Raw genomic sequence first — 12132 nt, forward strand, 5'->3', positions numbered from 1 at the left:
AGCCTTCCATTCTGAAAGGATCTCTCTAGGCATTCATTCATCCAAAAGCAGTTTCATTAGCTCTCGCTTGCCTAACTTGCTTATGAAAATGTCAAGTAAAGCAAGTTAGAAGCCTGACTAAGGATAAATTTCAGGACATCTGCTGTTTTTTCCTTATCCCCAGGGCTGGTAACCTTCTCCAAGAAGGAAATTAGCTTGATTTTACATGATTTATTCTTGAAAAATATTTGTTGGCCAGTATTCATCTCCTTTGTTCTTCCAAACCCAGTGTCTGCAAGCTCAGGATTATCTCTTTCAGTATTTTTCCAGGAATTGAAACTAATTATCTGACTCTACTCTTTTCCCACCTCCCGTTTTAAAAAAGTAAATATTCTCTTTTCTGCTTTCCCAGTCAGCCATGTACTCTATGGATGTACTTTGTAACCTGTTCTTTCTCAGTACAAGAACATGATCTTTCCTCCTTCTCACTAGCACTAATTGTGCTAGCCACTGGACTGCAGCTAACCCTTTCAAAGGAAGGCTGATAAAAAGATAAGAATTACAGCTTTTTCAGTGTCTCTTTTGTTGATGGTTTTCCCTTCGTCACCCCTCCTAAATACCAAACTAAATATTTTTCTTTTTTTTCCCTCATTCCCAAAGCATTTACAGAACTGTTTCTTGTTACCCTTGATGTCTCTTGCTAAGTGCACATCATATAACATGTTGCCTTTTTTATTTTGTCCCTACTCACTTACACTGACCCATTAATTCTTTTAATATAAATGCACAGAGTAATTATTAAGTAATTATTATTAAGTAGTTCTCCTACTACTCTCGTTTAAATCTTAACATACTACTTCCTAAATTGCTACAGCTTTTCAGAGATAAACAAGACTGAGAATTATCATTAGAGGCACAGACAGGCAGTAGGAAGTGGCAAGGAGGTGGCAGAATGCCTTGTCCTAGAAATCTGCATAATTTTTTAAATTTAACATTTAATATATCGAATTGTACTACTAAAGGGCAAGACCCAGCTATGCAGAGTAATTGTACAGACTTGTTTTATCATATAAGCGCCAAGTTGATTGAGGTCATATATACCAGATCTTAATAGTGCAAGTTGCACATTCATAGATTGCTCAGCTTCTGTATAAAAAACCAGCCTTCTACTCAAAAGGTTCTTAAATCATTATCACCCCTTGTTATAGTCACTACTTTTCTACAAGTCTGCTCAGAACCCTTGTACTTAAATTCCCATCAAGTTTTCCAGATTTCAGAATTGAAGGAAAGCAATGGCTAAAGTCAGCCTTTCAAATTGTATTAATATGGTATTACATAGGTTCAAGTGAAAGAACACTTCACTTTCCATTCTTTCACTGGTCGCTCCTGCACCACTGTGTAATAACCACACATGCAGTATTATTATCAATTTTCTGTTTCATTTTGTATATTTAAGTAGCCTGACTACTATATATTCCAAAGCATGTAAAATTACAAAACTAATAAATGTATCACCTTCTGAGACAAAAAAATCCCTTACTTAGTCAACTGATTTTTCTCCGTAGCAGAATCTTTCAACACTAGCAGGCATGCCTGAGAAGAAACTGGTCATGCTAATAAGTAAACCAAATTCCTAAAGGTAGTATCATGAGTTCATTTGGTTTAACTTCTCTTGTTCTAGCTTACTAGAACTATTCTATTTTAGTGATATAATAGTATTGTTGAAATCTGTCTTGTCTTTTTCTCCTTACTGTAGTTTCCAAAGCCCCAAAATAACCTGCTTGTTAACTTCAGTCTAGTTCATTGTTTACACAAATAGGCCAAAATGTACTTCCCCTTGCAGAATGAAGCTGAAGCTTTCTGAAGGAACTCTATCAGCAATGCTCACCTATTCAAGTTGTAAACAGAGGAGCATTCATTGGAAATGTCCTTGGATTCTTGTATTTCTTGGCAATAGACACATGCCTGATTATTCCATTTCTCACCAGCACAAACTAAGTTCTAATTTATTGTAGATGAAGAATGAAAGGTTCCATGAACCACATGGTTACACAGCTTACTTTTCAATTATGAGCTCTTTTTCAACTTTTTATACAAACCAAATGAAAATATTAGATGTCATTTTGAAAAACAAACATGGTACTCCTGTATTCAGATAAAGAATGTGAGAGTTAACAGAAAAGGGCAGGATGACAATCCCAGAGCATTCAAAGTGATGAAGGGCACACAATCCAAGACACACTCACAGGTAACTCTAAATAAACTCCAACATGTGCGCTAGTTACATCAATGAAACTGAGCACAGGATCATAATGACACTATCTAATTTGACGGGTTCAAGACACACTAAGTAAACTGAGGCCTAGGACATCCAAGTAATTGTTTTCAGAATATCTTTCAATAAAGGAACAAATTAAAGATCCAGTCTTCTATGTTACTATCAAGTTGGTACTCCAGCTTTATCATACATAACTATCTTAGAGTTTAGTTTGCCAGTTTGAACCTAGAGCTATCAATCTTCAGAAATGCAGAACACATTAATTTTCCCTTCTGAAGACAGGCATGAAATTCCTTAATCATTTACAGAGCAGACTCTGTGTGATGTATTGGAACACCTTCCAAACACAGTGAATGCACTGCTTCCTGAAGCACGCCCAGCTCAGCCTGGCCAAGGCAGCAAGCTGGGACCAGCTGGGACAAGTGCAACTTTCATGGCACTTAACTGAAATATGGTGCAATGTACAAACACCAGCTCTCTAAACAGTCCACAAATCATTAAAAAGCATTTGAATATTGTACATGGAAACCTTCATCCCCAGCACCCTAGCTGGCTGCAAATTCATTCCCTTTGATGAAGTAACAGTCTTGTGTAGTAGGAGTTTTATTCAGAAGAACTGCAAAAGGAGCCAGAACTTGCAACTGCACCATACTGATGTACTTGTTTTACATAGAGCCTATTGCCCCCCCAAATGCAAAATTGCTCAAATAAGTAACTGAATTGCTAGAAAAACACACTTTGAGACAATCTTTTGAGGCAACAAAGCAAAAAAACCCCCAAACAACCAACAAATTTAGACAAAAGAATGTAGAAATAAGAGAGTGTTCCTGGATTTTAAAGCATCTTTAAATGCTTTAATAAATAGGATTAAAATAGGAATTTTTAAGCCATTATGAACTGTTACCTTGGTCTTCCCATTGGACTTTCACAAGTGAGTTCTCTGCTGCTTTTTTCCTGGCATTCTCCTCTTCTTCTTGTGACCACTGCATGTGGTCCCTGCAAAAGGCAGTTGAAGAACCAGCCTTTAAATGGGATTTTCCATAATCTTTTTTCCCAGGGAAAAGAGTCACAAATTAGCTACGCTGTCACAAATACATTTTCTTTCTGAATGCAAGCAAATGACCACAAGGAGACTGACAGTTAAAAACTAAGTTTCAGTGTATGATAGATAAAAATTAATTACTAGTTAGGTAAAACTCAAGTGATTAAGAAAAATCTTCCAACTGCAAAGAAGCTGAAGTAGTATGCATTTTTTCTGAATAATAGGATAAACATATATCTTGTAAATTGAGTAAGTTTATAGGAATGTATTTTGAGTGTCCCACTAGAACTGTGTTTAGCTGGACATAATAATAGATCTATCAACAAACACCCTGATGCAAGAAACTTCTTGTGTTCCTAATGTTCATGATGAGAAACAAAGGTCATTTAGCAAAGGAATCAGCTGTTCCTGACACAGGGAGCATAATCTACCTATTCAAGTGGAACAGGTGGAATTGATGAACAGGATTTTACTTATTTAGGGAATAGAGACAGGAAACATCTAGGAAAAACAAGAATGAAACTTTCCTAAGAAAAGACAAGCAGTGCTGTAATGGTTCCAGAGTCTATGCTATCTATATTTGTGTAAAGTGGTTAACTAAATGCTATATTAATCCATTAAGTGGTCACACAACCAAGCCAAGATCTGACCCTGATGACTAAACTGCCTTCCCTGTAGATTCTGTGTTTGATCAGGTCACAATGGGGAGTGCCCAAAAACATGCTGCTGGCAGCTTTTAAAGCAAATCAGCTGTCCCTCCAAATTGTCCAGTCCGAGCAGTTTTAGAAATGAGATTAAATCAGGTAATATAATTCAAGTAATCTATTAGATCCTAATCCTACTGAAATCAATTAACTGAAAGCCTATGACTAAAATTCCATTGGTTACTATGGGAAAAGGAACAAGGTGCCAACTTGAAAACAGCTGATTGTCTCTAAAAGCTAATGAGCATCTTCCTGTTCTATGCTTGGTGACATATAGGTAATTTAATTCTTAGACCTTCACTGGTCCTCTTTTGTTAATTGTGGGAAACTAATTGGTATGTATTTGTCTGTTTGCCTCAGACTTGATTTCCGCATCTCTACTGAAATATTTCTCATTATTGTCCCCAGCAGGTTGCCTCTCCCCTTCCTGTATTTGTTCATATACCAAATGTTCCTGTGCAGCGTCAAGGCTTTGACAGACGTGCTGCAGTAGAATAAAACTGAATGACCGAAGCGTTACTAGGGAGCCATCCTCTTGGAAAGTCTTGCTTCCGTCACTGCTATCACCATTTTTGACCTTGCCTATTCTAGCAAGCTGAAACCAAGGACTATTTAGATGGCAATAATATCAGTTAGAAGGGCTGACTATATGACTTGCTGTGGTATAATCTTTAGCCGATAAATTTTAACCATCATCGTGTGTCTGTCAGACCCCTTAAGGGCTCTACAAGCAATACTCTAGGTGCCTGAAGTCGTCCATCTTCTTCAACAACTTTTGTCCCTCCTTGGAAATTCATGAAGCTGAAAAAAAGATCTCTTGGCTCTTTCCTAGAGATTTCTATATGGAAGACCCCAAACAGGACTGCAGCAGCACTTCTTGATCAAAATGTGCAAAAGAGGGGACATAGCATAGTTCTTATGCAAACTATTTACGTAGTTTGGATGCTTCAAATGAGGCAGCTCCTTCAGCAATACAAGCTGGCAGGAACACAGGATACAGATTAATTCTAAGCACAGAAGTGATTAAATACAGAAGTGTTTTAAGCTGAACATTGACAGCAGCAAAGCAAGCTATTCATTTTAACCACACCAAGAACTGTTAACATGAGTAGGCCTGACATGAGATCATGCAACGCTACTTTCAGTTCATCTTATTCAACTTATCCCTTTTCCATTAACTTGTTTGCTAACATAGGTTTTAATTATTTCTGAACACTAACATGTGAAAACTATGCCAATTACCAACCTGAATAGAAGCAGACTTTTTTGCCACAATGTTTAACATCATTCATTACTTCTCTCTCGAAATGATAGAAAAGCACCATAGCAAATATCTAAAGCATTAGTTCCCAAATTTAATTTACTTAGTATTCCTAGCAGCAATGGTAGCAGCTCTTGGATCCCTGCCAATTCACACAGGCAAAAAGAAGGATGCCACTTTATGAAGTACCAAAGACGATGAGTGAAAACCAAAAGGACATAAATCCTCATACAGCAATGCTAGGGAAGATGTATCTCTTATGCTCACCCTGCATGATCTATTTAGCTCAACCACCACTCATCCTGATCCCCCTTATCTCCCTAGCGAGAACCCTGCTGATTCAGCCAGCTTCAGACCCAAGGACCTCCCCCCACTTCATAGCCAGGTTCTTGATTTATTAAGACTTTTGTGACTTCCACGCAGCCTCTGCTCCAACTCGGTTTCACCTGTTTTCCCTTGTAAGCTACACGGATTCATCTGCAGATCCACTTTCTGATCAACCCTGTTCCTTTCAATCCCATCTTCCCAACTACCTGCATCATAGTTTGGTAACTCTGTATTAGACTGTGACAGAATGCTAGCAAGAAAAAATGAAGCTACACATGATCAGTTATTTGGAAGGAAATTAAAAAATCAAACAAACCTGAGTTTCATCGAGATACAATGTTACAGAAGAAGGGTGGTCTTTTTCTTAAAATCTTTTTCTACCCAGACTATATAGCCTACATTTGAATCAGCATCCACACAAATAAAGGATTTTTCCACCTAGCAGGATGTCCTGAATCTGGAAGATGCTTAAAAACTACACCACATATAGTTTTATGAAACGTGGGGGTAAACTTTACACTCTTTTAACACAGTAACCAGTCAGCTTCCAGCTTCCTTGACCAAGGAACTTACAGAAGTATAGATAACTCCAGATTTGGCCTTAAGGTGGTATGTGTTGGGGACCATGGCTTAGGGACATCTAGCTTAGAAAAGAGTCATAGGTGACAGATCTATTTGTATATCTTATCTCATGAGTTAAGCCCAAATTTAGAGACTAAAAAGAGTAATGAAGGTATTAGTTTATTAACCAGAAGACAATTTTCTGTGTCATATTCTTCTCTTAAGACCTTTTTATTCATCAGACTTTTATTAGAGAAACTTTTTAAACAATTTAGATTAGAAAGTAAAATGGACCAATTAACAAATAAAATGGACTACTAAAAAGAATAATAATTTTTAAAAACCCAGCAACCTGGAAACTTCATTTCAGAACAAAAGCTTGTCCAGTAACTTCTTTGACAGTTGCCAGCAGGGTACACCTCTGAGGAAGGCATAAGAACTGCAGATTACTTTAATGAAATAAGCTTAAGCCCTGAATTTGTTACTCCTATGTTATGTTACCCATTGGTTATCATTAGCCATATCCAGTCACTTTTTAAATTTTTCTAAATCCTTGCTTTCAAAAATGGTGTGTGGCAGAATTAAAAAATATATTTTAAAATTATGTAGAAAATAATTTCTTGTAGAGCTTCTAAATTCCCCACTTCTCTTTTCATGAAATATTCCTTGTTCTGAAGTTATGAACAATAGGGATAAAAATTCTTGGTCTTCCAGATATGTTAGGTAGATATTCTTCTACTTTCTAGACAAATTTAGGTATTCTTCTATCCTTCTAACACTCCCTGTGTCACCCACTGTTTTGTATTCATCTCCACTCCATGGTCAAAAATCCTAGCTTCTTCAATCTGTTTTCCCACTGTGTTGACTAGCATTCTCACTCTTTTCTGACCCCCATTAATCATAAAAATACCTTTTAGAGATGGAGATGTACTGCTGCAAATCAGGGCAATTCTTATTCTTGTCAATATTTACATGTTAATGTTTTCTCTGCTATTATATCACTTATTTATGTTAAATTCAATTTACTTTTTCTGACAATTGTGTACTGTATGGAAATCTCTGCTGAATTATCTGCAACATCTTCAGTATGCCTTCAGAAGAATACAAGTAATTTACATGTTCCTTTTGAAATTATGTCAATTTTAGAATACAGCGCTAATCCAGTATGCAACACTATTGGACCTAACGTTACTAGTTAGGTACATTACATTATTCTGCAATATTTCTGCCATTATAACACGGACTACTTATCCTCTACATTTTCTGTCTCCTAATTCATTACTGATCTATAGCAATATTTTGCCTTTCATGTCATGACTAACTACTTGCTTAGCAGCTTTTAACGCACGTCACTAAGATCTCATAACTTGTCACTGTTACTTGTGACAGTCTCAAGTTCTCTCTAGGACTACCTTGCAACATCTATCCTGGCAGTCCATTGTTATATATACACACACCCCTCCCATTATTCATCATAGTAAATAATATACAAAAATATATGAAAATCAGCCTTGAGGAAATATCTCACCACATGTTATGCTCAAAAACCTTAGAAGGATCAGTTAAAATCCGTGATCCAAGTGGAACAGCTGGTCGTCTACTACTTTGGTGCCTCTGCTGCATCTTGCTTTTCCTCAGACATAAAGCAGAAAGCCTTGTAATGAAATTCATTTTGTTCAGAGACCTGAAAACACAATTAACTCAAATTACAGTTTTCCTGTAACTTAATTATTTATGTCACTTACATGAGAAACTGGTCAAATAATCAAGCACCAATATCAACTTTAGTAATAATCTTTTACTATAATATCAATTTAAATGCTTTTTAGAAAATAGCAACATCCCTTCAGTGTGCTGAAAGCCCAAATAATCCCAAAGTAGGCTACTGGAATTAAACCAGTTGAAAGATAAATTATTTGCTATCATTTCAAAGTCCTATCAGGCAGGAGAAAAAAAAAAAGAAATACAAAGTAAAACAATAAACCAAGTTTGACATTGTACCTTTAAGAAGACAAGCAAGAAGTGATCAGTAAAGAAACCACTTCTAAGTGGGTACATACTGTCATTGAGATTGACATTTTTCACCCCACTTACTAGGTAATCATCTTCAAAAGATTTCATTCTAGAACTGTGACTGTGGTTTTACACTTTTAGATAGGAAATTAAAGATTTTATTTTTTTAAGTGTAAACATTATGTACCAGAAAGCCTTCTAAAATTTCTGCCATGTGTTCTGCTGATCCCTGTTTAATGCCCTCTTTAAAAGAAATGGTTTTAAATGTTAAATTTCTATTCATGCAAATTATAAAGTGCTTGAGATTTTTCTATTACATGTATAATTCTCTCTTATATTGCTATATTTCACTTTACTTGGAATCTGTTCATACAGTATTAATAATGAAAGATAACAAGTGTGTGTAGCTAGTACCAGCATTTTGTCTTGATGGGGTTTTGGGTTTTTTTGCATATTCTTGTTAATGTAGGCTTTCTAGGAGATGAGTAAAATGAAATACCCCTGCTACTACTTTTACCCTGATGTGCCTTTGTTCTTTTTCCCTTCAAGTGCTCTGCAAAAGACTTTAAAAATTATTCTTAGTCCTATTTTTTCCCTGCCTTTTTGGTTTTGGGGGGTTTTTTTTGAGTGCTTCTTCTGTATAAACCAAATGTACAAATTTAATGCACTGGAAATACAAAATGTAGTTACAAAAGAACAGGAAGAGTTTAAATACAGACATTATTAGAAAACATTCTGTGCAAATTGGTTACAAAATGAAGATTTTTATCTCAAGGAAAATAGTGCTATTTGATCACAAGTCTTGTACTGTGAATAAAAAAAGATTAATTTGTACATATCAATACAAAACCTGGCAAAAGAATCACTTCAATTAAATGAACAATTCCTCATTTAAGGTGTACTTTTGAATGAGTAATAATTTAAAAAGGGCACTGTTTATTCATTTTAAACCTACAGGGGGAAAAAAGAGAAAAAATGAATAAAATTTCTTTTTATTTGTGAAAGATTAAATTAAATGGAGTTTGCCTTTTGGCTGTCAAATAAAAACACTGATAAATTTTGGCTGCTGGGACTGCAATGTTACCAGGATATGGGGCATCACTATACAGTGAAAATGTAACATTTAGTCTTATTAAAAAATTAAAACCTCTTCTAATGTTAATAAGTTTATTATGGCTCTTTTTTTTTTAAATGTGGCTCAGCAACTAAAACAATTCCAGTTTATACTTTAATTACTACAAACTGTTCATGCTTTGTTTTTGAAAATATGTATGCATTTTTCATAACATAATACATAATTTTAACATATATGGAATATTATGAAATAATAATTATGAGACATGAAAATTAACACACCATGACATTTTCTGAAAAATGCGTAATTTACATAAAGGAAACATTCTTGAATACAAAAACAAATAGAAAATCCCCCAAAACCCCAAACCACAATCTGTTCTAAATATTAATTTATTATTATTAAATTCTAGGAATGCCTGGATAAAGATTCCATGATTACATTGCAAACTGTTTACAAATCCTCTTCCTCCTTCAATCATTCAAAAAGACCTGAGATAGTATCTTGCACTTCCTGTGCCAGCATTGATATTCAACATAAAATACAATGATTCAGCTGCTAGGCTAGTCACATAATTTTTCCTGGCTTTCTAAATATCTCAGTAAGAACATGAAAAGATGCACAGATGGGAATTATAGTCAGATGACTAAGATGATCTTGCATCAGTAAAATCCAGAGATACAGCTCTTTTTATGAGAATGTGATCCTTTGAGTGATAATTGCACAATTTTAGCTGATAAAGATCTGAAACATCAAGAAAATGCAAGGAGACTGGGGTAGGTGGGAGAGTTATGTTCACTGTTGCATCCAGTATTAAATGTGAAGGAACTCCTTGGAGACATGGATGTATATCTCTGAGAGTCAGAGTGATCCATAGATCATGAGATTAATGGGCAATCTGGCTACTAAAAGTTCAAAAAGCATCTGAATTACTTGGAAGCCTAAATTACATTTTCAGAAGAAAGTCACTGCTCGATTGTTTCTCTAATTGATTTTGCTAATGAAACAGGCAAACACCCTTTCTCTTTGTCAGATAAGATGATCATTCCCCGAAGCGATGACAGCAAGAAATGTTGTTGTCTGAAATAATTAGGAGTTATTTCCTTGTTCAGAGCCATGGTCAGGAAGGTTTTAAGTTTGATTATTAATCAAAACAATTCAACCTCCATCTTTATCATGAAACTGAGTTACATTAAAAATGCCTATATTTTGTGGCAGCATAACTATTTTTCAGAAAAAAAATGAAAGAAACAATGCACTTTGTAACCACACTCAAAAACAACATGGAAGATTTTTTTTCCCTGTGGAGCACTGCCTTCTAGCCTTTAGAATTTTGTCATTGTTACAAATACAGATCAGGTCCTCAGTTTACTTAAGAAACTTTAAGAAAACAGCCTTAAAACTTCTCCCCTCCCCAAACAATCTAACACAGCACCTTTACTACAGCTTTTTGAAGGTGGACATGCAGAAGAAGGTATAAACACCAACTGCCAGCTAGACCTGAAATATTACATTTCTAATTGATGTTAGTATTAAAACCTCTGAGCAGTCACATCCACAGAGGAAAAACTAGAGATATAGGAGAAAAGAACTGTTCTAATTTTGTTTTTTAAATAGTGAATCACACCAAAACATACACAAACCACTTCACTGATGAGTAAAATCCTTGAGAAGTTCTGAAAGAAGTCAGAGGGGGGAAAAAAAAAAAAAAAAAAACCAAACAAAATAGAACAGAAATAACCTGTCATTTTTGTCTGAGAACCTAGTTCAATGAACTTATTAGATGAAAAAGTTTTGATATCTGACTGATCTCCAATTACAAAGCTAACAATTCCTTCCATCTCCGATCACTAAGTCTACTTGTAGAGTCTCTGTTGTAAAGAAAAATTTGCTTATATTAGGAAGAGTAGGTGCAGCTTATATTACATTTCTAGACACAAAAGTATTCTGGAAACAATGAACTTCATACAATTACTTCTTCTGCTTGGCACCTAGAAGCTTACCCACAAAACATTTGACAATTAGTCCCCAATGTTGTCCTGTAAATTGTAGCTGATCTGTTTTATCACCATCCAACACTACCAAAACTCAGAACACCTTACATCCAAATGTGGACCCAAAGTGAAAAATTCTTCAAGACAATGGTAACACAGAAGGTATAAATACGCATTACCACTAGCTATTTTAAAAATACAGACATAGTAATATTTCTTAATATTTCAAATCAAGGCGAGGGGAGGGGAGGAGGAGGGGACTTTACTGTCAACCAGACTCATTCATTAAATGAATGCTTAATGCTACTCTATTCTACCAAGTGACTGAACATGCCCTCTTGGGGCTTCATGATTAGTCTTTCAATTATATACTTCAAAAAAATTGTGCACCGTTGAAACAATAGGATATTTCACAACTTCAAACTCAGCAGATCTAAAACTCTGAACTGTTTTTCCTTCTCGTGCATCATCACCAGCAATGATGCAGGGCTCCCTGTTGGCACACAGCAACTTCAGTAAAACTACTGCAGAGCACTGACTACCAAGGGGAAAAGAAAAACAAAACAAAAAATTATTTTGATTTATTCTGACTCCTGTAGAGACAACACAGTTAACGTTGGTTAAAAAGCAACAGCAGATTAAAACCAACCAACCAAACCCTACCAGATATGATTTTAACCAGATGTACAGAAATGTCGAGTAAGAAGAGCCTGTTCTTATACCACCTGCCAGATAGCCTGTTAAAAAAGTCAAGCAAAGAAAAAACAGTTTATATAATGGTAGAGGGAGTGAGGGAAATAAAACTGCTCATTTAGTGAAAACATTAATATGTTTTTAAGGTAATGAAGACTGCTTGAAAAAATGCAACTAAAGATAAAGTAATGGCAACTGCAAGATC

The 12132-nt window shown here is 35.4% G+C and overlaps 1 protein-coding gene across 12 annotated transcripts in view; it reads right to left on the minus strand.

Moving 5' to 3' along the window:
* Positions 1-12132, minus strand: part of METTL8 (methyltransferase 8, tRNA N3-cytidine) — a 53468-nt gene that overhangs the window by 38311 nt on the left and 3025 nt on the right. For 10 of the 12 annotated variants that reach the window (XM_069781429.1, XM_069781430.1, XM_069781424.1 and 7 more), the window contains 2 exons: positions 7681-7836; positions 3162-3253 (listed from right to left, as the gene is read on the minus strand). In XM_069781429.1, the coding sequence (XP_069637530.1) occupies positions 3162-3253; positions 7681-7836 (248 nt within the window). Of the gene's footprint in view, positions 1-3161; positions 3254-7680; positions 7837-11897; positions 11972-12132 lie in introns of all 12 variants that reach the window. The other 2 variants (XM_069781427.1, XM_069781431.1) reach the window with 2 other exon arrangements.

This window comes from Haliaeetus albicilla, chromosome 4 (assembly GCF_947461875.1).
Source record: "Haliaeetus albicilla chromosome 4, bHalAlb1.1, whole genome shotgun sequence".
Classification (NCBI taxonomy): Eukaryota; Metazoa; Chordata; class Aves; order Accipitriformes; family Accipitridae; genus Haliaeetus; species Haliaeetus albicilla.